Genomic DNA, 27,017 nt, shown 5'->3' with positions numbered 1-27,017 from the left:
AAACTATGACAAACGAGACGATTATAATTTTTGAATGATAGATTTACGCAATCAGATCAGCAATATATCAACGTCACCTGCATATCGGATATCAATTTTTCAACTCATTTAAAAAGCTTGGAGCTGCTACAATGTACCAAGACTTTATTAAACGCACCAGTATTTGACCAGAAGGTTGACGAACTATGATTATATCAAAGATATTTTTTAACTTTTTAAAACGAACAAAATAATGATATAAAGGAAAATCATCAGTTTGCATTTTGTGTTGTTTCTGTATACCTCAATTCTGTCTCAATTAGTTGAGTTTCGTGTATACTCATGGATAAATTTAAGATAAAGTTATTTTGACCAAGCAAAATATCCTATATGTATCCTCAGGAAACCTTTCAATGAGAAATTTGATAATGTGTCACGATGGATCATTCTGGCTAGAAAGTCAATAAATATGCGAAGGGTCCGATAACTCTTATTAAATTGGAAAACAAATAAAAAACAACTGTCATATTCCTGACATGGTTAAGGCATTTCCTTACATAGAAAATGGTGGATAAACATCTGCTATGTATTAAAACGCATATTTCGAATTAATTCACAGTTTGTGCTTGCTGATGGTTTGTTACTAGTACTCGAATGAGATTAAAGAGGATCGGGGGAAAACAAAAAAAACTGTTATTTCCTGCGCCTAGTGACTGTTAAGAATGTGGTCAGTTCTTGTCTTTCGATAAACTGTAAGTGTTTTTTTTAGTTAATAATAAACTATTCAAAAATCAGTTTAATTTAAAACGTAATATTTATATTGTACAATAACATTATATATAGATCATTTACCGGATTCCTACCAAGATAATAAGCAAAACTGCTAACATATTTATTGGTATTTATTTTCATAATTATTTTTTGTTGTTGAGTTTATCAGGATGTTTGACGTTGGTTACGGAAACAAAAGTGTTAACTGATACAGAGATGGGGGCATTTAATGATATAATTAATAAATGAAATTGAAATGGTGAATTTGCCAAAGAGACAACAACTCTACCAATGAGAGGAAAACAACCGGTGTCAACCAATTGGTCTTCAACACATCGAGAAAACATTGTTACTTGAGGCTAGCCTAAAAACACAAAGCGAAATAGTTCAGTGAAAATTGATGTCATACATTGTACTAATGTTTTTTTTTCCTTTTTAGCCATGACAGTGTCGGTTTATTTTCGTCTGATGAAATTGACCTGCCCTCTGGTATCTCTCGTGTAAACTCCGAAATATTTTTATAAACTAAAATTTAAAACAAAACGTACAAGACCAACGAAGGCTAGAGGCCCATAACTCTTGTATTTAATGCGTTTCCTTCAGGTTTAGTTTATTACCCCGATTTTGTTTTTTGTCCCATATATTTACGAGTTTTGAACAGCGGTATACTACTGTTGCCTTTATTTGTTCGATTGTCTGATATTCTCTGGAATAACACCATTAAACATAAATATTTCTTGAGAAATGTTATTTCATGAAGTGTGTGTAAGCATATATCGAGAAGAAGTTTGTTACTATATTGCAAGAGATTGCAACAGATCGCGGGTATAGTTGGTTAAACGATTTTTTGTAATGGAGAAAATAACTGAATGTTCGCAGTAAATTCCGTGCAGGTGACAATCGTCTAATATTGAAAATCTATTGTGTCTCGCTACAGCATATAAGAAAAAGACAATGCCATTTAATCATATTTTAAAAATAGTAAACATACAATATTTTGTACATGCGCAAATATTACATGACAGTTGTAAGTGTGATAAAAATAAAATCCTGATAGCACAACAAACAGACATTATACATAAAAAAGTCATGTGAAAAAAAATAATATGCAAACAGTCAACGCAGATCCATACATACAAAACAAAATAAATGTTATGATGCAAAAGATAGTATTACAAAGAAATAAAAGAGCCTAATATTGTAAACCATTCAAGCAGAAATTACTTAGTTGATATGTTGCTAATTAGTCCATCAGCTGGTAGGGCAAAATTTCAATTCTGTGTTACACCCCAGGGTACCGCAATTTTTTTGTATAAATTTAAAGAGTAATATCTGAAGAATATTTTAAGAGGTGTTAGACTTCTGAAAAAGTGTCCAAAAGGGGTTAACAGGGGACGTGTTTAAGGGTATATCAAAAATTTTGTTTTGCACATATTTACAGAAAAATGTAAAAAAATAACCAGTATTCAGTACTATTCTTTTTATTAAATGGAACACATCATATCTAATTAAAACGCAGGCTAATTTTTAACTATTTTATAAATCGTAGAGGACCAAGAAAAAAGGGGGAGGGTAATTTCAAAAAGTCATTGATTTTGAATGAAAAGAAGCATACGTACTAATTTTCTTGATAAAATGGTATATATTTTTTTACATTGAAACATAGCGCATAAAGTAACTAAAGGCTGTTGAAAAAACATTTAAAGTAGAGACTCAAAAACATAGAATCCACGACAAACCCAAACATAAGCAACCAGAAATGCACGATTCTGTCATGTATTTATACATCACATTCATGAAATAACTCTCATATTAAAACACACAAAAATGTCAGGGTTTCTAGATCTTTATTTTTTAAAATTGTTTTCAACAACCGAATCACCACATTTTAAGGTCACTCAGAAGGTCAATCCATAGAATCATCATCAGTTTGGTGACCTGCATCTACCGAATTATCATTATCATCATTTACATCATCTTCGTCGTCATCGTTAGCAATATCAACGATTTGGTAATCCTTATATCTACAAGCTTTCGAGCATTAACATACAGCTATCTGTTCAACACAGTGTTGAACACATGAACATCTTTTGTTGGCACAACCAGCTTTACATGAACAGCACATCAGAATTATCAAAGCATCTAACGCTGGTGGTTGGTCTAACCAATTGATACTGATCAAAGCGTTCTAAACGATCCAACCATAGCTATTTGGCAACAGACCAGTGTTGTGTTTAAAAGCAGATTTCCAAATCTTCGTCTGAAAGTTAGCTTGTTTAATGTGTCTTAACATTGCATCTTTTGCATTTCAAAACGTTCTGATCTTTATTCATCTATATTTTTAATTTCGTAGCCATGTATAGAACACGAAAACCTCTCGAGTGTTTTGACAACTCTTCGCCAACCTCTTCAGAGGTTTCACCAAGATGGAATTCAAAAAGGCGAATGCTTTGCTTTTTTCCTTACAAGACAAAACACTTACTGAATCATAACCTGTATTGGCGTGAAATCCTGGTAGTTTTCTACAAACATGCTCACCAAATTTCGCACACATTGATTGCACATTTGATAATCTGCATTTGGAAGATGTATCTGTCAGACTAACAATATTAGAATTGATATGCAACTGTGGAAATAGTAAGCCAATACTTCCACATCAGTGTCAGAAGGTTTTTTCCAATGGAGTCGTAACCTTTGTCAGCTGCATGTTTTTGCATTAAGAAACATTTTTATCGGCTTCTTCCTGTTTGATTATAAGCTAACACCACTCTACGCTATTTCATTTTTAACATATATTTTGTGGCACATACTTCCATGTGATACAAATAAATCAATACATTCAAGTGTAAATCTATAGGATTGTTTACTCTTTTCCAAACCAAAGAATTCAACAAGAGCAACTTTGTTTCCCCCAACTAACAACCATTTCTTCCATTCCCAAGAACACGATTTTGATGTTCTAGAACTTATCGTACTGATAAATGCCCTCCCAAGGATCTGCCGTTCTAATTTCTTTATGAATATTGTGGGATAATAATCAGTGACAAAATCAATGCGGGACCTCTTTTTGAAACTAAAAAGGATGATTTTTTAAATAATAATTGCCAAATCGAAAAAAGTGCTTGGTATCCTAGTAATGAATTGAATAACTGTCATGTCATCAAATTCCTAAGGAATGCCCTTTTCTAAAAGACCACCTAGGACAGATTTTAATTTTTCATTACATGTGTACCATCAAAGTTTACAAGAAACATTGGAAGAGGACATAATTTAAACTGGAGAATGTATCGCAAAACCAACTATCTTGTCTTGGCTATGACAAGCTGGCGACATTTTTTTTGCATCTGTTCTCAATATTTTGTTGTTCTTATCAGCCATTATCTGCTTGCCTTTTATTTCCTTTTTTAAAAATGTAAGCAATGATTTTCTTTTGAGTGTTTTGAAGATATCGGTTGACTTTTGAATGAGCCGTTCCGTAATAAAAATTTCTGTAGCAAATTTTCCCTTTTCATACGCGTTTAGAAGGTCGCACATTAATTCCGAAGAAGCAACAGAACCCGAGAACAAGCCATATAACTGCTCAGATGTTTGGATTTGACCAGCTTTGCAGTGTCTGACACAATTTCAAAACATCAGTTTCGTCTCGCTTCATTCGAGTTTGTCTGAGTTCTTTTTGGGCGGATGTTTCAAGGTTAACCATCCCTACCAACTGTCGACATTTTAAGGATATTGAAGCTCTTTCATGTGCATTTAGCAACCAATGTTTATCAGAATCTTTATTTAAACTGAAACCAACAAAGCCATTTTTTGGTATCTCTAAGAAACCTAAGAAAGTAAAAAGTATTATCAAATCCCACAACTGATTATTTGACGTTCGTTGTTCAAAGCGATGTTTGTCGATTGAATGACTTAACAATCTTAAGTCAATCACTACATAGCTAAAACACAAAATGTTATCAAGCACACCTTTATTGAGTTCGATAGGGTGCACCTTTTCTGAACACAAAAAAATCACCTTAATTTGTATTTTGTTCATAAATATTTCGTTACACATTCACTTTATAAAATAATTTGTTTCACAAAAACTTCATAAATCGACAATTAAATGTGTGTTTTCAGTTGCAAATTGATAATGCTTATGTGTGAATACATTGTACATGTTGTATACTGAATCAAAGACGGTAGTTTGGTGATTTCCGGTATTTCACGAGTATTTGCACGTACATATATTTTATGAAATAATTCATATTTTAGACGATATATAAATACTGCAAATGATTTAAACATTGCATAATGATTAATTCTCAAGTTTAATTAACTAAAACGGGTAATTGTATAACGAATTTCTTTATGAAAGGAGAAAATATGCCTTAATTTGAACAAAAAAAAATCGGATTATTTTTGATGTAAAAAAACATTTTTTTTAAAACAAAAAATCTTCCGAGTTACAATTGATATGAAAGTTTTGTATCTGTATTAGTTGTTTAAACATATACTTTATTTTTTTTAATTGCTTTATATTAAAAATCTTATTTAAAAATTACTTAGTCGTGATTGCTAAATGAGGGGACCATTGAAAGGGACGTTTTTAAACCTCTTTTGGACACTTTTTTTTTAGTCTAACACCTTGTATTTTATCAATAAGATAATGAAGTTGAATTCTATCAAAAAAAATCGCGGTACCCTGGGGTGTAACACAAACTCCTTAACTAGCGCGCTTTTGAGAACTAGCTGATGGACTAAATGTCATTCAAAGGTTTTCCTTCTCGTCACTAACCTCTTCTAATTTCACTGGATGATATTCTACAATATTTGGGCGTTGATTTTTGTCTATTCCTTCTTTAATGCTTTGGTTTACATTATAATTTACATTATACGATGCCTGTTTAAATTTTCTGTAAGCAATGAACCCTATAATCGACAAAACAACAACAATAATGACACCAACTACTATCGCTATGACAATTACTGTGTAACTACCATCCTAAAAAATAAGTGGTTTTAGACATTAGACATTATATTTTACGTAATATAAAATTGATGAAAAGTTATAATAGTATTAATACTAAATTGAAATTATACATAGTTAATATACATAGTTCTCAAATTGAAGTTTTGCTTTATTCGGCTAGTGTATAACCTAGTTTCCCGCAAAGTCCGAAGATAGTCTTGAAGTATAAAATCCTGGTACTGAAGTTGTTTATTATTTGGATTACGTGTTTAAGTGTTCTTTTTGTTTCTTTTTGTTTGTCCTTGTTTATATCTTATCTTCACCTTTTAGTCCAATTCAGGGAATATCCTTTTGGCGTGGATAGTAAGCATACACTCCACCATTGTGTTATTGTACTATGGTACTTCTGGGTATTTTGTTCTGCCATTTCGAACAGCTTTGTGTCTATATTTCTTTTTGCTTTTCTTAACCGATATAGTTGTTTGTTTTAAAGTGATTAAGGTTATAAGACAATGTTGACTGCTGTACCCCAATTTTTGACATTTATTACGTCTGTTTGACTGGTTCACTAACTGTTATCATTATATATAGTTATAGGCATCTGTCATGCAAGTGTGAGGAAAAACTATCTTTACAACAGGTTAAATCAAACATGTGTTACCTTAAACGTTAGAATATGACATTGGTTTGTTGTGTTTAATGATTTGATTTTGCCATTTGTTAAGATAATTTCCGTTTTGAATTTAACTTGGAGTATGGTTTTAATTTAGATTTTTACTGTAACCTAGTTTTTTAACCAACCACTGTATATTTATATATGTACTGATGTCTTAATGTTCTTATGTATATCTTTTTGCATGATCGTTTTTGAAATAAATGATTTGAAGTGTACGTTCTATCGCCGAGATTATTGATGGAATATTAAATGCAGGTCTTTTTGTATGCATTGTGTTAAACATAATCTAAATGATGTTTTATAGTACTATGGACTATTTGACCATCTTCAGACATCTTTTGTTGTTGTGTATTTCAGTTTGGAAGAATCAATACTCTTATACATTACTAATTATTATGTTACCGATTTATCTGTCGCCACTGGGGAATTATCGAGGTCATTGAATTCCATTGGCGTGACAATTAGACCTCCTGAAAATTCTACTCTGCACTGCGCTATATACCCATCAGTATCGACAGCAGCAAGAACAACTGAAGGTGTACAACAACTCCCTCTGTGGTGAGATGAGGAAATATGTTAATACAATACGGAATATATATATATATATATATATATATATATATATATATATCAGTCATGGCTATAAGGAGAAAAATGTGTTTATTAAAGCTAGTATACATATATATATATAAATCTTTTGTGTGATACGAATATACGTTGATCTGTTATCTTTTTACTTAAATGCAAATAAACTCATCATAGATACCACGATTTAAAGAGAACGTAAACCCAAGTTTTGTCACTGAAATAAATGAGGCATTTAGATTCCATACGATGTTGCCAAGGAAACGTCACCATCTAAAGACGAATAATTTTAACAATAGGAAATGAAAAGTCATCTCCTTTATTCTAAATTTCAGTATTAAGCTTCCCATCAGAATACTAGATATCATTTTTAAAGAAGGATTCATCTAAATCATAAGCATAAGCTTTTTAAAAGTAGGTCAAACAGGATAAATCTCTCTATTGTACATTCTGAAATCGTCATTATTTAGAGGAAAAATATCACCGAAATTTCTGAAAGTGTTATACAATTATGATATCAAAAATTTATTTTAATTGGTATTTGCTGATTTAAGATATAAATTGTGATTTGTAAAATACATTAACAAGTACTCAATAAGTATTGCAAAGATAGTGTTAAATAGGAATGTCATTAACTGCGTTTACAACAAAGCTAATTTAATACAGGATCATGAAATTGACTGAATGAGGAATACATTTCATTTAATTGATACAAATCTAACTTGATACCCTTATTCACAGGTTCAAACCATTACGACTGGATAAGGTCTCAAATTCCACGTGTTTAACATGTTTAATACAAAGCTGACTTGATGCTGATATTCACAGTACCACGTCAATGACCAGAAAGAGAGCATTTTGCATTAAAAAATATAATGCTTATCTCATAAAGATATTAAAATGACCACGATTTGATATTTACAGTACAATGCCACTCATATTACAGGAATCTGACATTGACTTAACAACGGCTTGTACTCCGTTTAGATAACAAAGCAAGCTTGATACTAATATTCAAAAGACGATGGCTTTGACTAGATAAAATTCCAATTTCCTTTGATTATAAAAGTTAACTAATGATTATATTCACAGAACTATGACTATTTATTGATAAGGACTTGTGATCCATCACAATAATACAAAGTTAACCTAAAACGGATATTCACAGCTCCAAGCTATTGTTAAGATAAGAAATCGTATTCCACTTTAATACTAAAATGCTACCCAAATACTTTATTTTATTTATTAATACTTTACTTAGACAATATTTATTCAGATAAATCTAACATCAAATAATATTTTGATATGAGCATCACTGATGAGTCTTATGTAGACGAAACGCGCGTCTGGTGTACTAAATTATAATCCTGGTACCTTTGATAACTATTTACAAATGAAATGAATATTGAGGATTCAGAAACAAGCAATTTGCTTTTACAAATCTGTCTCCTTTTAGACAAATAATACACTAATTGAACAAAGCATAAATATAAATACTGGCATAAATGGTCAATACTTACTTGATACTGATATTCACAGGACCATGCCTCAGACCGGACATATCATCATATACTAATTCAGTTGCTGACCCAACGGATGAAGTCAAATTTTCCAGCTCAGTACCTTTGAATGTAATCTCAGCCTTTGCAAACCATTTATATTTATGACATTGTGTAATATTCAATGACGAATTATTACAAGATCCATTCGCAGTAACAACTGTACAAACTGGTCTTTCAATGTCAGTTACCTTCAAAGATCAATTTCAACATAATCGTACAATTTATTTTATAGAAGCAGGAAAACCTGAACTAATTTTCTATTCCTGTTCTGATTTCGGGGTAGGGGTAACAAGAAAGAAGACAATCAAAGTTAATAAGCTGTATAAGAAAGACGTCCTGAACAAAATTATTTAATGTTTTGGAAAGTAGAACTCGAGATTTTCACGTCTTATGGTGCTTTTTACTTTACAATAAACATGTAAAATTTATGATATTGTCTTTAACAGCATAATAAAGCGCTTAATCATTATTTTTTTTTTATCAAATTGAAATACATGTATGTTCTACAATAAAGATTATTTGAGAGAGAATATTATAACATCTCTAAAATGTCTCAACCTCTTTCTTTATCAAAATACACGTTGGTTTTTCAAAAAAACAATCTTTAATTTTACTGAAATGTGCAATCATAATTGTGTTGCATCCCTAATCGTAAAAATGAGAGAAGGTTATGCGTTTTGAAAATCTACCAATTTGTGTTAAATATTTGTTTAGAAAAGTGTTGAATATTTTTTCGGAGAAGTTTCAAATATTTTAATTTTAACCGTATAATGGCGTATTCTTGGATTTAATTGGATATTTATCATTAGCTTTATGACCAAATGGATTTAAAACAACTACACTGTAAGTCATCCAAGATCAACTTTGACTGAATACTCGGAACTTATGTTTCTTTATAATTACCAAAACTGATTCACGTAGACTTTTACAAATCATGAACTAACTAATCAGCTGATGAAACTAACGGGGACTAGCTTAGAGCTATGCAAACAAAAATAACACTTATCTACATTTGTTAAATAAATATGCATACTTGATATGCAATATGATCATAATGGGACCAAAATGGAGGTCAAATCAATATGCATATATGGTCAACTATTTCTGAGATAATTATATGTCAGTTTCATTAAAAAAAATAGCTTTTGTTAATTGTACTCATAAATGAAGAATGTTACGAAAGTATGTTCATTTGTTATACAAAACGTTTTAAGGTATACTTACGAGAACCGTTTTTGAAATTCTTTGTGTTATTTCTGATGAGGATCCTAGGTAAACTGTTATGGCATATTTCCTACAAGATTTACGTTGATATTATAAAATTTAATCACAAAAATACTGTACTTCGAGGAGAATTCAATAACGCAAAGTCCCCAATCAAACACATCAAACCTGACTTGGTACAGGCATTTTCCTATGTAGCAAATGGTTGATTGAACCTGGTTTTATAGCTAGCTAAACATCTCACTTGTATGACAGTCGCATCAAGTTCCCTTATATTGACAACAATGCGTGAACAATATAAAAGATAAAAATTTCAAAATATGTAAGTATTCGTTAACAATTTATTATTATGAACGGATATGTAGTTTTTAATTTCATCAATATGACATATTTTATCTTGTTGAAATGAGCCGGATTGTATCATAAATCATAATGTATTTTCTTTTCAGGAACACAATAAAAATTCAACTAATGCTTACATATTGATGGTTCATATAGGCAATAATGAATTTTAAAGATTGAAATGGAAAATTTAAGGCACATTTAATACAATTACAATGTGAAAATACTGTAAAGATCTGATCTTTTTTATTGTCTTGTTGATTGTGTGTTATAGTAAGTCACAAGTAAATGACTAATTTGGACTAGAATGGAAAGTTTTTTTATTGGCACTCCTACCACATCTTCTTAGAACTACCAAATAACATCTATCAATATAAAATTGAAATTTTGACACAAGAGTTATTCCTAATGAATTGCTGTGAAATATACTTCATTATGTATTTTCTTGTATTTGTTTTAATCATCCTTCTCAATTAGCGGCTAATAATCAGAACTCCTTTTGTTTACCAATATTGGCATATGAATGGTAAAGCAACATACAAGATACTAGATGTTAGTGTAGGCTTCATAGTAAACGATCCATTACTTCTATCTCCCGCTAAAATTGTATGCTGTCTTCTCATTGGTAATACGGAAGCAGAATGGTCGTCTGAAATCGCTACTTCATAAGTTTCATTAATTGTTCCTGTATTTTCAACTTCATAATATACTAACACTTCTTTTCCAGTTACTGCACCTATACATGAATTAGATAATGTAATTTGAATGATTCTAAAAGAGGATTTCTCCGCGAAATAGTGTTCCTTATAGTAATATGTTGGATGAAAATCGATTGCATTATTACAAAGATCGGAATAGAATATTGCGATAAAAGAAAGGAAAATTAATTAACCAAAACTTCTCTGTGACTAATCTCTGAAGAATCACACTATAATAACATTCGAATAAGACAAAATATGTATTTAAAACTAAGTCTGAAAGATGCAGGCTCTGAGGCTGTTATATAGATATAACAATTGTGTGTTAACACTTCAAAATATGCAGAATTGATCGATTCAGATTTGTTTAATGTTTTGATGTTAAAGTCATTACTAATCTTTATATATATATACTCACTATCAGGCGGAATTATTCTTAGCTTAACATTTGTAGGTTTAAAAACTAGTGAATTCTTTCTGGAAAATTCAAATCCGTTCTTGTCTGTTCCGTTTAACTTCAGTTGGAAAAACTACAACGATAATTTCAAATAGACACTGTTGTTTCATACGTAGTTGTCGTTTGTTGGTGGTCATTGTAGAGGACAAATGCATTATCTATATCATCCGGGCTTATAGCTGGGTATGCCAGTGGATTGTTTCGTCCACAATAGAATCATCTGTGGCGCTCAAGTCAAAACAGTTGGAAACCCAAATCAAAAATTGAAGAGCATCAAAAGTCGGAAAGTTTTGAAAAATGGTATTCTGGTATATATTTCATTTGACCAATAATAAGATGGCAGTTTAAATCTCTCATTGAAGATATAAAAGATCAACACAGATTTTTCTGATTTTTCAGATTTTTCTAAATTTATGAAAAAATAAAAAGACACAAGTAATAAAAAATGACAGTTGTGTTTACAACGATTTTTTAAGTATTTCATACCTGATTAGGAGTAGTGAATATGGCAGCACATCTTACAGCCATAAGCGTTGTCGTCTGAATAATAGGAACATTAAACAATGCATTGCCCAGCATATCAGTAAGAATAAGGTCATTACAAGTCCCGTTTTCTCCGAGGTTATATATGTTAACATAAAATGTATAGTTCTTCCCTACAAATCAAAGACAAAATAAATACCGCATAAAAAACTGAATTCTGATAATGTGTCTTTAAATTATTTGTCTGAATAGTATGAAAATTGAACAATTCATTGTCTAACATATCAGTGAGAATAATGTCTTTACAAGTCCCGTTTTCTCCGAGGTTATAAATTTTAACATACAATGTATAGTTCTTTTTTACAAATTAAGGAAAATGTTTAGTATATCAAAAAGTATATTTTTGGTTACATGACATGTATGAAAAAAATAACCAATAACCATTTCCTACTTAAACACATGTAATTTGAAAAATCATAACTAATTACGTAGTACCAGATTCATCAATGCCTTTCAATAGAAGAACAGAATGAAATGGCTATAAATTAATATTATATAAGAAAAAGACGTGTTTACGTGTTTTTCAACATTTTTATAAAATGACCTATTTTCAACTAGATAACAAAGAATTGAATACTTAGTAAGATGTTGTATTACTTACCTGCAATAGGACTTCCTTTAAGAATAGGTAAGGCACCACTTTCAGTATATTCAAGTATCTCTGTTTCCAGTTTAACTGGACTTTGAGCTGTAACATTAACTGACCATTTATTAGATAATTTCCTCTGTAGATTATATATGCCTGGAGGTGGACGCTGCAATTTAAAGAAATATATCGGCTATAATTGTATTCATTTTAATCTTAGGTCATTTTTTTTATAGTTTAAGATATGAAGCAAAGAATACACATGTTGTCATTTAAAAGACAAATATTTAAATCTACATATAACGTTTCCTGCATATACAACAAACACAACCTTGTCATTGCCATTGTTATCATGCATATATAGAAACATAAGATGTGGTATGATTGTCAATGAGACACAACTCTCCACCAGAGACGACATGGCATAGAGGTTAACAGTTGTATGTCACTGTACGCTTTTCAACAATGAGCTAGACTCATACTGCAACGTAAGTTATAAGAGGCAGACAAATGTAGATGTAAATCATTTGAATACAGAAAACTAACGACCTGATTAATGTACAAAACAATGAACGGAAAACACCCCCAAATAACAGTTAAACGACAAACACTGAATTAATAGATCCCGACTTGGAACAGGCACACTCAGAATGTGACGTGGTTATAATAGATTGTTGGCTCCAAACCCTCACACTTTTATGACACCGTGGTGTAAAAGTATAACATAAGAACAAACCATAAAAAAATCTGTTGCAATGAGCACAACTCATCAGTTCGATACAAGGAAACCACTAACACAGACCGGACGTGACAGGATTCTCATACATTCGTACGGTGACCTATATCTATAGTTGTTAATTTCTGTGTCATATGGTATTTTGTGGAGAGCTGTCTCATTGGCAATTTTACCAAACCTTCTTTTTTATATCTCCACTACAAAAAGTTCAGTAAGTACAGGTCTGCAATTACTCGCAGTTTTTTGTAGCTCTTTCAAATTAAAGGCATCTGAGATTTATTAGTTTATATTGTTAGTTTTAAATTAAAAGCCCTTGATTTAATCTTTGCACTCAGGCAATGAAATGAGTACCAATTACCATTCCTTGATTTTAATGAATATGCTACTCTGGCAGGGAAATATAAAATGAAATGTAAAATCATGTGTACCTGAAGGGAAATTATAACTTCTTTCCTCTTAGTGACCAGTTTTCGTGATAATCTACTTGCAAATGTTTCCTTTGTTCCTGGAAAAAACACATACATTTACAAATACAGCATACCGTCCATTAAATACAGACCTGTTAACCTTAAGTATAATAATAAAGCTGTCTACTATCTCTGGAGCAAAATCACAGTAGCTTTAAAGATGTTTGTGTTTATCTTTTACAGCTTCTTAACGATTCTTTATTGTTTAGAGAGTAATATATGAACCTTTCGCACAACTTGATATTATACTAGTACAATTCTTATAAAAAAAATATTTAGTTTGATGTATAACATTGAGAATGGAAATGGGGAATGTGTCAAAGAGACAACAACCCGACCACAGAGCAGACACCAGCCGAAGGCCTCCAATGCATGCTTTTGTCACAATATTTCTGGATATTATGTTCCAAATGCTATTCAGTGTTTAACTTTACTTGGCCGTTTTATCTTTTTTGGTCCGAGCGTCACTGAGGATTTTTTTGTATACGAAAAACGCATTGGACGAACTCAATTATAATCCTGCTTGATGTATCTAGGATGTGTTTACTTTGATAGATAAATATGTTTTATTGTGATGGTAATTTGGTTGAAAAAAAATAAATCTGTTCTTGTTTTAGTGTACTTGTTCCAAAACGTTCCATAAGACGACTGATGGTACAAACAAGAAAACATTTTATACGTATAAACCAATATGAACATGTGTGATAAATAGATCGTGTTTTTTGTTATTTTAAGGATTTTTGCAACTTTCGTTTTTGACCTTCTATAAGATATTCAGAACCTCTAGTTTCAACCATCTAGTGCCAGTAACAATTGTTTATGCCAACCCTTACTTTTCTTACTTATATACACCCCGCCAAACGTTAAGCAAAACCTGATTCTTTTCCAGAATCATTTTTTACTGAATTCATAACTAATCGAAATATCAAAACAATGAACGGAATTTGTGTTTTTATAAGATAACATATAAAATGTCAATTGAAAAGTGAAAATTTAGACTGTTTGTTTAATTGAATCTTTGACTATTTTATTTTGGACAAATGGTTGAAAAATGGCAAAATAAAATACAAGATAAGGTTTCAACTTATACTGAAGTTTTTAAAAATAAGCTCTGCACTATACACAAAATTCTTTTCAAAACTCGAGAGTGACAATTTGTGAATAAATCAAAGTACAACTTAGGTCAGTAGTGAGTGTAACATCCAATTTTCCGGAAAGGTTCATCCATTCGTCGTATCATGCTTTGAACTAAGCATCGTAATGTTCTAACATAAATTGTTTGCCTTTCTTCAATCATAGCTGCTGGTAATTTCTGTTAATTCTTACTAGCTGGTACACTGTTGTTGATTTTTCGACCAATATCATCCCAGACATGCTCAATGGGATTCATATCCAGTGACATGAGTGTCCAAGGAATAGTGTCAATAACCTCCTGACGTATATAATCTTAAACAATGCGTGCTCTGTGTGGCATTATCAACAATGAATATCTGTCTAGTTGCAAGATTGTGATTGTTAATATGTGGCACAACGATATCCCGGATGATGTTATCGCGATATTTTTGACCCGTCATAGTCACATCCAGAACATATATGTTCATTTTGCAGTCGAATGAAAAAGCATCCCCCAACTGTCAAACCCCACCACCGAACATTGTAGTTCCAAGGATGTGCTGTTTCCTGTATGTTGTATTCCGAAGATGCCATACGCGCATGCGCTCATCAATGCGATGTAGGAGGAATCTGCTCTCGTCAGACCAATGGCCTTAACACCACTGTCACAAAGTTCAACTGCAGTGACCATGTGACCATTGATGTCGAGCTTGAAGATTCCTACGAGTCAGTAACGGTCCTTTGACTGGTCTACGGGCACATAAATTGGCACAATTTAGTCTACAGTTAACAGTTACATTTCATTGCACGAAACTTGCATGGAAAAAACTTGTATGTAGCTTTGGAAAACCTTTTTTTTAATGTAACTAGGAATATGATTTATACCTGAATTCTTACCGGTTCATTACAATAGATTAACGAAATATATGGAAACAAAACAGTATCAAATTTTATTTAAAAACCAAAAATAGAAGCAAAATTATTTAGGTGTTGCTTATCTTTTGGCGAGGTGTATAGTTAATAAGACATTTTTATTTAAATCTTATATGAATAAATCCTTGTTTTTGTTCATAGTGTTTGAAAGAAAAACAGTGCTTGTTTAACATCTGAAAAAACGATAGCAACACAGTGCTCGCTAGATTATCAGGCTTATATCTCGAAAACAAACACACAGACCCTTCATTTTTGCTGTGTTATTGGTTCCTTTATTTATAATCTGTGAGTTTACAACAGTTTAAAAAAAGGCTTGTTATTTTGAACTTTTTGTTGTTGTGAACAACCTTACAAACATTACCATTCGGGTAGAACAGCTCTATTCCGCTGTCTTCGCCTGAACAGCACACAGCAACCTTGAGAACTGTAACTGTACTATCAACAACAAACATTGTGTTGTCATTGGATGTTAGTGACCATTCAAATGAATCCACTATTACTTCAGCAACAGGAAATGTTTTCTGGTAACAATAAAGATAATATTTATGTTAAATTAGTCGACCGTGGGGCACTTATGATGCCCTTTCAACTTGATTAGGTTTGTTCATATACTTTTCTTTACATTTGGTTGAGGGCCAACAGTACATATAAAATTCAAATAGGCAAACTTTTGCGAAAAGTACATCAAACATAATGTTGCCGAAGATGGCGAACTTTGCGAATATAGTAATGATTTTGTAATAATTTACGAAGTTGGCAAATATAACGAACTTAAACACAATCCTGTACCTGAATAAAGATTTGATGATAATGTGGATTCTTTATTAATGAGAGATTATATATATAAAACAAAACACCAATACATACGACTGGTCATTAAATTGTATGCTCTATAATTCAATATAGAGGTCAGCAATAGTAACACTGCAAAATTAACTCGTAAACTGTCAAAATATATAATAAAATACATAAACAATTTAAATAATAGAAACATTAAAAGAGGTATAAAGCTGACACTAACAAAACATTTTCGTGTTTAGTTTTCTATTCTTACCTCAATAATATCATTCAGTACAACATTTATTTCTTCTTTTGTTGTACGATAAACTTCTCCTCCTGTTGCCTGAGCTAGACGCTGAAAGAATGATGTAGTATCTCTTCGCTTTACATGTATATCTGACAATAGGAAATAAAAGAGTTACTAAAGTTAATAAACCATTGATCGAGAAAGTGTAATAAAATATAACAGAAATTGAAGTGAATAGCCCAAACAATACAAGAAACAATTGTGTACAAAAGCGATTTGATTGATTTTTAAGTACTGAGGTTGTGACTTTTTTTCCTACCAAACGTCGGTGGTTCTCTGCGGACACTCCAGCTTCCTCCACAAATAAAAACTGATCGCAACGAAATAGCGAAATATTACTGACAGTGACAGTAAACAACAACCAATTAATCAAGTGTACTTACTGTGCACTGATCGCCGTCGTCTAGAACAGGTGCCGGTCGAAAATGTGGTTATGGTGATAGTTTTAGCCATTGCCATATTTGCTGCCTCTTGCTGTTTATCGTTATCTTTGGCGTCAGCGTCAGTAAACACAAATAATGTAGAACCATTTCGAGATTTATTGATGGCTACAAAGAATACGACTTTACCAATCATCATTAACAAAACTCTCAGCAGTGGAGATCGAAAGATAAAGTTTAAGTTAGTTTTAATTGATTCTCCCATATGAAGTTTGTATAATTAATTGATTTACTTAGATTAAATTTAGATAGTGTAAACTAGCATCTGCCGTAGCAGAAAATTAAATAGATGACGGACTGAGTCTTTATGTTCTTTTTTATTTAGATTCTTATTTTATTGACTTATATAATTGTTAGTTAGCTCTCTGGTTCCTTGGTTAGATTACGTATAATTATGGATATCTCAGCCTTAAAGGAAAAGAGCTTTGGACGTTCTTATATTTTGGACCTCTATCATCACTGAAGAGACATTAATTGTAGAAGTACATATATCTGATGCAGAAACATGTTATTATTCCATTTTAAAGGTAGTTAAGTACAACATGTACAATATATGGTGCTACGTATTAAATTATGATAAAACACATTAATTGGATGTTTACCTTTTAAAATACCATCGGCTGCGAATTCAGGACAGTCACCGCCTCCATCTACTATGATACTGTCGAGTTTCTTAATCATTTCATATCCGTCTCTATACACAAATGCTTCATTCAGTGTGACTAAGAAAGTAAATAAACTGAATCATCAGTTGCTATGAATAATATTAAATCAGTATTGTATAAACGAATTGCTCAATCTTTATTTTTTTTATATAATATATGATATGTTTGTAAACATGTGTTTTTGCCATCGACTTATGAGTTTGAATAACCCATTTGTTAATTTCTACTGCTCTTTTATAATAACAGTCGAATTAGATCATGCCAATTAAGCAATATTTACACTTACATCAGGACCCTGTAATTCAGTGGTTGTCGTTTGTTAATGTGTTACATATTTGTTTTTCGTTCATTTTTTGTTCTTAAATAAGAACGTTAGTTTTCTCGTTTGAATTGCTTAACATTGTCCATTCGGGGCCTTTTATAGCTGACTATGCAGTATGGCTTTGCTCATTGTTGAAGTCCGTACGGTGACCTATAAATGTTCATTTCTGTGTCATTTTGGTCTATTGTTGAGAGTTGTCTCATTGGCAATCATACCACTTCTTCTTTTATACTTAGACTTTTATCTAAGTCCTAAATATTTTATTCAGAATTTTTTTCTTGTATTAAAACTTGTGTGTTTTAAAAAAAAGATAGTTGTACGTTAAATTCTATCAGATCTATGGTAACTGTGTTATTCTTGTCTTTAAACGAATATTGGACTGCGAATAGTAATACTATGGTACTTTTTCAAGATCTCTTTTTTGAATCGATAATAATTGATTTGATTATTTACGAACCTGGATCATTAAACAGCGATAATACATAATCAGCTGGTTCATTGTCAGAACCTATTGTAGCAGTCACAAGTTGAGTTATCTGTTCTTTAACAGCAGCAATTTCTTCCTTCATGGAACCTGAATAGTCTATGACAAACGCTAATGACAGATCTTTTCTCGTTTTGATGTGGAATATTTCGTCGAACGTTTTAACTCCAAGCAAACTAAGAATACCGGTGTCTTAAATATAAAACGATAAATATTATAGTCATATGAAACGAGTGACTGGTGAAAATAATGTTAATCCAATTCTTGAACCATTGTATACATATATCATAAACTTAGTCTTCTGTGCACGATTTTATCAGTTTTTTCGCATAAATAGCGGATATCGTCAAAACATATCTACATCAAACAGTTTTGTTGTGAAAATACGGCAGCTAATTAACAGTCGGGTTTTGAAGTCGAATATTAACGATTGTCACCTGTTTGTAAATAATAAGAAACATGGATATTCAGGTAAGCACGTGCATACAAGGTACAACAAACTATAACAGTTTATCCTGATTACGGAGCGTTATTTACGTTTGGTTTTCCATTATCAATTGAGTATTGCAATCACCGGATTTTTACATTTTTACAAGAAAGGTCACGCTGCATACGGAATGCATAACAGCGAACAATTCTTTAATATGTTCATATTTAGAAGAATTTTATTTTAATTGCTTCCTTTCAGGAAGCAATTTCCCGACATATTTTCCGTATGCAAAGTGACCTCAGTGTGACCCATCCCATCTTTGTTCAAGAAATGGACCTTATTATGACTTTAATTGTTTGCTGGAAGCAAGCAATCAAAAACAAGTAAATTTCTTTTGACTTTGGTCCAATTATAGAATTATAGAAAAAAGCATATGTACATTTGTACTTTTAAATTTTTAAATATAATAAAAACTAGCCATTTAGTTAAAAAAAAAAACATAAGCGAAATGTTGTTTTAATTTGAAGTTTCATATGACTTTAAAGAAAGGTTAGCTATAACATCACCAATCGTTTGTTCCTTAGCCATACTATTGTATTTGAAATTTCAAACTTTTTAGTGATATTTGTATTCAGTTAAGCTTAACTTTGATGGATTTAAATAAAATCACAATGTTTTAGACATGTACATATTACTTCTCATGGAGTTTCTAAGGCGAAAATAAATCATTAAAGTTCCTTATTGATGCAACACGTTTTAAATAGATGTTTTACAACTTGAAAGTTTTGAAGAATTTTGAAGGTTGTACGTCAACAAAGGTATACAGCTCTTGCTTCAAATGCCAACCATTTAATTTTCAAGTGATTAAAATACGTTATAAGATATTAAGAAAATTAATGCTGACACCAGTACGTATATTGAACTTAACCAGCAACATCACAATAAGAAAATGGTTGATCACTATAAGTAAATAATAAAGATTACACTTTGTTGAGTATAATTATATGTCCGAGGCGCTTTTCTAGTCAACTTCATCTGATGATCACTTTGTAGTCAGCACTTCTTGTGCTGACATGAACTGTCATTGATATGGTTATATTTATAAATTTACTGTTTACAAATTTTTGAATATTTTGAAATTCTAAGGCTTTTCTACCAGAGACATAGATCACTTTAGCTGTATTTGGCAAAACTTTTAGGAATTTTGGTTCTCAATGCTCCCAAACTTCGTACTTTATTTGGCCTTTTTTTTTAGCTTTTTTAAATTCGAACGTCACTGATGAGTCTTTTGTTGAGGAAACGCGCGTCTGGCGTATATATACTAAATTATGTCCTGGCATCTATGATAAGTTTATTTGTCTTTAGAAGTCATCAAAATGTTGTCAATATACAATTAAGGTATTTTGCAACTAACGCAGCTAAATTCTAAATCTTGAGTCATTCACAAGACCAAATACATTGTAACTATCTAAATGAATTTCAAGTACCTTCCATTATAAAAAAGTCTTTAGTTGCGGCAACAGCAGATATATATGCCCTATAATGAAGATGATGATGTGGAGATAAATGTTCTGTGTATGTTTCTTTGTTTATCCCACATTTTGCTACCATTTTACGACTTTCGTCGTACGGCCCACCATGACTACATTTTCCAGTGGTTGAACCTATTGGTCCTGTAGAATAAGATGATTAAATATGTGAATAAGAACAGCCGTGGAAAATAATAGTATATACTACTAAAAGAAGAGACCGATTTCAATGAGCCGCAACTCATCTGAAACCATATACAATGTCGGAAATATGAGTGATATGACATATAAATATCGTGTTTGTACTTCCTAATGTTTGTCTTTGAAACCATTTTATTATAACTGAAAACGTAAATTATTGAAATTCGGAGACCTTTATCGATCAATGTCTGATACGCTATCGCGCATGCTGAAATGACGAACTGCCCGCAAAATCAATATGAAGGTTAAAAGAAGGGTTTGGCCTATACGAATTCTTATTTGTAGTATAAATTCATCAATTTGCTTAATTAAACGCCCCATTCACCCTTTTTACCAAGGTGCAGAAATGTCCAAAATGAAATTAGCGTTGAACGTGTCGAAGTGATTCTCAACCCTTTGTTTGTGTAAACACAGGCACTCGACGTCCAGATCCCTCCCCTGGTTATGTGTAATCACAGGCACCCGAAGTCTGGAACCTACTCCTTTTTGTGTAAAGAGACAAGCACGAGATCCACACTCTTTGTTTTATCACTTGTCCAATTGTATCACAATTTTGCGGACATCTTTTTGTTGTGTGTAAACTGATTCATAACGTCTAACAACTATCTCGTTTTTCAATATATCTTATGACATGGTCTATATGGGTAACAGGTTTGAAGGTTTCGTTTGCATCTAACACTATTTAATCTCACAACATTTTGTTTCGTATCCATGTTATTCATTTGAACCATAGTTTGATGTTCGTTGTCTTCCTTAATAAGTCTTTTATTTTTGATGGTGGATTGGGTGTTTTACAATATTCACTTTGATCTTTGTTATCCTTTTTTTGTATTTTACATCTGATATCATAGGTTGTTTGGCATATACTTTTTTCAATTTTTATTTAATGAAGTACAAAGGCTTGAAAAAGAGGAAAAACGTGTCGAACGACTTGTCTAAATTATTAATCTATGGCTGATCATGATGTTCTTGTACTAAAAATCTCATAATCTACCGAGGAAAATCAAAGCTTTGATCTTAAAACATTGAAACTGTTTAATTTGTATCAGTCTTGGATATTTTGTATAATTTGTTGCGCAACCATGACATCTATTACAAGTACATGTAACTAATCTTACTTGTAGGTTTTATGTTCCCCCTTCCATGATGGTAACCACTGGTTAACTTGTTTTGTAGTATGATATTTTGTTCACAGTTTAAACTGCAAATACACATTGAATATATCAGTGCAAATTATTCATACCAAAACAGGTTGACTTGACAAAAGATATAGTACGGTAACAAGTATGATTTTAAATACAATAAAAAACGGACTGAAATTCCTCATGGCTAATTTTACTATCATAATCTGAAGCTTATTTTGAAGATTTGTATTATGCCCATTGACAAAGGACTGTTGTATAGTGCAAAAACAGGTGCAGAATTTTTATAAGAGTGATTAAAGGTTATATCGGGGTGTATAAATATCACATTTTAAAACAATTTTGGACAATTGTTTAGTCAATCCTAATGATAATTGTAAGTATTTCTTTGAAATCATGCTCCGTTAATATTGCACAAATGAGGCATTTACTATTTACGTCTCATAGCCAGAAATTAGTGACGTATCCCCAGCTTCGACCATGTTAGCAAATGTGAAAGTTTATCTACTAGAATTACCCCCCCCCCCCTATCTTAAAAGACTTTTTTTCTGGAAAATTTTGTCAATATGCCACATAGGAATGGGTGCTGTAAAAAAAATATTTGTCCTTGTTTGTACATGCATTGCAAAACTATTTGTAACAAATCTAGCGTGCACTACGACAATACGTTGTTGTTGGCATTGGCAAGCTTTAGTCCTGTAAAAATTCGTAACACATTGGACTTTTTGTAAATTGTACTAGAACTATGGAGCTATTGGTGTATTTATTTTATATTAAGTTATTGACATTATGCAAAGAGCATACTTCACTTACTCTATATTTTTGACATCTTTACATGTATCTTCCTCTGGTAGAGCAACTGCCATAAGTCTTTTCCCTTTTATACCTACATTTTCAAGAATTTATAGTTAGAACTATTTTTATTTTTAATTTGTATGCAGCCTTCTTGGAAAATATATTCTACATTTGTTAGTACAAGAGAAAACTAAAGCACGAAAGCGATCATGTAAAGTGCAATGTACATAAAAAGCACTTTCTCTTATTCTTATATTTTTCCTTAACTTGTTTATATTTATTTTGAAATCAACGTGTGGTTTGTTCATCTCAACTGTTCATTGCTCAAAAGTTGATTATGACGTGATATTTTATTGCTTTCATCTAATTTTGTGATTGTGACGTCACGATTAAAGGCGAAAAATCTTTTTGCAGATCGTTTAAGAAAAAAAGGAATAATTATCCATTTTTTTTTTTTTATCTTTTTCACAACTATGGAAATGTCTTGATGAAGTTTACTTCCGAACCCCCTGCAGATATTCTATAACAATTCAGTTTTCGGAAAATTATTGTATGGTTAAGATTTTTAAAAGTTTTTTTTCTAGTATCAGACAAACACATTTATAGCAAACCTTAAATCTATATAAATTAATGATTAGTGTGGTTGATTGTTAGTTTATTGAAAGTAACTATGAGCTTAATTTCTCAATTCATGAAAAAAACATTTCTATCGTTGATGGATTTGTTAATATTTTAAACGATGTTTCCTCACTTACCGAAATCTGTATAAGGTACATCACCGTACATTTCGACCCAGTTGGTGTTGCTGTAAAACGACTGTACAGTGTAAAGACATTCTCCCAACTGTTTTCGAAGCTCCACTACATCGTTTTTCAATTGGATGAGTTTATCCTTACACGATGTCACATGTTGATGCGCTACAATATTTAAAATTAATTATTAATCTAAAAGGTTATTAAGCTAAACAAGTATAAAGCCAAACAATTATAAAGCTAAAGAGCATTGAGGTCCCAAAATTCCAAAAGGTTTAGCCAAATACTGCTAAGGTAATTTATGCATTGGATAAGAAAATCCTTATTAAAAATTCATATTTTTGTAAACAGGCAATTTATAACAACGACCATATAATAAATATACAAACATGTATCAACACCAAAGGGCTGACTACTGGGCTGGTTATACTCCTATGTGATACAAAGTTATCTGAATAGTGTATGATCTAAGTAACATGTTCTTGTTTTACTGTAAAATATTATTTACCATTTGCAACATTCTATTAAAAGAAGCCAAGCTGATATTTACTTTTCATTTGTAAAGTGCTGTGAATTGTGTAGGCTGTTGGATGTACTTGTAGTTAAGAGAACATAATAAGAACAACATTTGTTTGTTTGATTACACAAGTTGTCAATAAAATAGAATTGTATGCGACTGTCACTGTTTGTTTGGTTACACATTGTTGTCAATAAAATAGAATTGTATGCGACTGTCATTCAAGTGAGAGGATTAGCAAGCTATACAACCAGGTCTAATCCAACTTTCTACATGCCTGTACCAAGTCAGGTATATGACAATTGTTATTTATTCGTTTGATGTGCTTAAGCTTTTGATTCTGCCATTTAATTTTAGCGCTTTCCATTTTAAATGATCCTCTGAGTTCATTATCATTTTACTGTTTGATATAAAATTTTACATATCAAAACATATCAAAATATTTACTAATATGTATCTAACATTAATTTATGACCAAGTTTAAAACCAAATAAATACAAACAGATTATTTCACTGTCATTCTTGTATTTTATAGCAAGTGTCTTAGCTGATGATGAACGCTTGCTCTCCTTGGAAAATGATTAGTTAAAAATTTGCAGCAAAACGTTCAGCCGCAGATCTAGATCTAATATAATCAAATGCAAATTAAATCATTAAATTGCTTTTGTTCTCTTATGCGCGACATGTAAGAACAAGAGCAATTCAAGGATTTTGTTTAAATAAGATTGGATCTAGAAGAATATAAATATATACTGCTTTGTACTAGACTGATATGTAACGTTCAACTTGCTAGTTTACAAACTGAAGTCTTTCAGAAGACAGACATATATAAACCTAAACGTAGACATTAACTTGCATTTCGTCTCCGAGTCGCCCAGTTGTGAATTCTTTTTTGAGAAGCAATCATCGATATAACAATTGTTTAACCATCCGTAACAAGTTAACCCCGCCACATTATTTATGTATGTGCCTGTCCCAAGTCAGGAGCCTGTAATTCAGTGGTTGTCGTTTGTTTATGTGTTACATATTTTTTTTCGTTCATTTTTATACATAAATAAGCCCGTTAGTTTTCTCGTTTGAATTGTTTTACATTGTCTTATCGGGGCCTTTTATAGCGCACTATGCGGTATGGGCTTTGCTCATTGTTGAAGGCCGTACGGTGACCTATAGTTGTTAATGTCTGTGTCATTTTAGTCTTTTGTGGATAGTTGTCTCATTGGCAGTCATACCACATATTAAGTTGGGTATATAACGACTAGCACATCGATTTAGACAAGCCCAAGTTTAACGCATGATATCTACAAACGAGTTAAGTTTTATTACACAAGACATTCACCGAAGCAGTATGTTTTACTTGTACATCAATATATTGTTACCTAGTAATATTTGATCAGCATGACAATGCACGTAGGCAGTATCTTTCTTTTCCACTTGTGTATCGGCAATTGCCTGTATAATGGCATTTATTGATTTTCCCATTTCTATTTTACTTGTAGCATCTAAAATACAAATGTCAACAGCTTAATACACATTTTGAAAACGTTTTGAGTGTTTTTGTTACTTTGATATTTAGACCTAGAAATTTGTTTTCTTTTAATCGATTTCGTCAACAGCTTAGTACACATCTTTAAAACTTTTTTGTGTTACTATGTTATTTTGACCTAATATTTGTTTTCTCGTAATCGATTGATGACTTTTGAACACCGGTTTACTTCTGTTGCCTTTATTTACTTTAAGCTAAGTAACTATTTTGAATGATGGTCACTAATGCAAACAATTCAAATACCCCAAAAGTAAATTAATTTGATGAAAAAGTACATGTAGAGCTGTCATACCAAATCATTCTGTATCTGAGTGATACCTGTCTTTTGAAACGTTTTGTGAGCGTCCCTTGATTTTTATCCTACAATATTAGATGATTTAAAACGAGATGAACTATTAAATCGAAAAGAAGAATAACTTAATTGCATCATCACTTTGAACCATTACAAAGCTCACAACTTCGACAATCAATGTAGGTGGAAACATTAGCACAATACCGGTAAAATCTAAGCTGCATAAAAGAAAGAATATTTTCCGGTATGCTATTTTAAAACTGTCACTTACCTTTCTCATAAAAGACTTCTACAGCTGATATTTCAGAGCCAATCTTTTTTAATTTGTTTTTCCAAATATAACTTGACAGTGCCTGCAATGTCCCGACGTCAGTTATGGTTTCATGAGTATTAGTCCTAGTGTCTGGGGAATGACGCGTGTAAAATGCGGAAGTAAGAATTGGTATTACTATCAATATCGGAACAATTCGTTTCATATTTACAACACTAGCATGGCTGTGCAACACGTTAATAGCTTCGCTGTTATAAGTTTGCACGATGCCACTAAAGGTGTGACTTGTTGTTTAGTTGATTTAAAAAAGTCTATTTAGATATTTAAAGAACATTTGTCTATACAATTTTTACAAACAACCAACATTGTGTTTAAATCTTTAAATAGATAATAATGTCCTTAAAATGTGAAGGACTTATGTAATTTTACCTGACAGGTTTAAAACAAGTCGAAGATTTACCTTGATGATGACACAATATGACACAAATTCATTGTGTAGTTGTTATTACAGAGTTATAAAAGCGCATTTAAACAAAAGTCAGAAATTTATTTGATAATAGTTATTTACCAAAACGACATCCGGCTCTATTATACCATTTACAATATGACCGTTTTAAAGTTGTTTTTAATATTTCCGTTATTTTAGATTGCGACATTTGTTCTTTTTATTGGGGTAAAATTGTGTTTTGTTTGAAAGTATATTAAGATACCATATTCATGTGATTTTTTTTTTATTCTGCATTCGTAGACACAATTTTTTTCGATGGAAGGAAATAGTCGATTTTAAAGTGTACACGACTTTTCGTTCAGAGGCAAATGTTTCAATTACACTGACAGCTATTGCACATATAATTTTTAGAATTGTAGCGCACCAGTGATGTATTCAGATTTCTGCAACACATACATAATAAGTTCATTAAATAC

The 27,017-nt window shown here is 31.6% G+C and overlaps 1 protein-coding gene across 2 annotated transcripts; it reads right to left on the bottom strand.

The window, feature by feature from the left end:
* Positions 1-1,707: 1,707 nt before the first annotated feature.
* LOC143085245 (uncharacterized) lies at positions 1,708-26,496 on the bottom strand. Of its 2 annotated transcripts, XM_076261485.1 has the most exons (21): positions 26,094-26,496; positions 25,364-25,486; positions 23,474-23,635; positions 22,737-22,809; positions 21,900-21,982; positions 20,539-20,724; positions 18,595-18,813; positions 17,753-17,872; positions 17,094-17,258; positions 16,678-16,799; positions 15,985-16,144; positions 13,539-13,615; positions 12,390-12,543; positions 11,732-11,901; positions 11,207-11,318; positions 10,631-10,826; positions 9,749-9,818; positions 8,483-8,712; positions 6,780-6,930; positions 5,491-5,734; positions 1,708-1,989 (listed from the first exon to the last, which is right to left on the bottom strand). In XM_076261485.1, the coding sequence occupies exons 1-20, from the start codon at positions 26,296-26,298 to the stop codon at positions 5,501-5,503; spliced, it is 3,012 nt and encodes a 1,003-aa protein (XP_076117600.1). In that variant the 5' UTR covers positions 26,299-26,496; the 3' UTR covers positions 1,708-1,989; positions 5,491-5,500. The 2 variants fall into 2 exon arrangements, with proteins under 2 accessions (XP_076117600.1, XP_076117601.1); XM_076261486.1 differs by lacking the exon at positions 25,364-25,486.
* Positions 26,497-27,017: the final 521 nt, after the last annotated feature.

Source organism: Mytilus galloprovincialis, chromosome 8 (assembly GCF_965363235.1).
Source record: "Mytilus galloprovincialis chromosome 8, xbMytGall1.hap1.1, whole genome shotgun sequence".
NCBI lineage: Eukaryota > Metazoa > Mollusca > Bivalvia > Mytilida > Mytilidae > Mytilus > Mytilus galloprovincialis.
The sequence above is the reverse complement of the archived record's forward strand: the minus strand, read 5'-3'. Positions and strand labels throughout refer to the sequence as shown.

Coding starts and splice junctions, on each gene's coding strand:
- LOC143085245 (XM_076261485.1), bottom strand. CDS start 26,298: ATGAAACGAATTGTTCCGATATTGATAGTAATACCAATTCTTACTTCC. Junction 20,725..21,899: donor GGGGAACATAAAACCTACAA/GTAAGATTAGTT, acceptor CTTATTCTACAG/GACCAATAGGTTCAACCACT. Junction 11,902..12,389: donor TAAAGGAAGTCCTATTGCAG/GTAAGTAATACA, acceptor TTTGATTTGTAG/GGAAGAACTATACATTTTAT.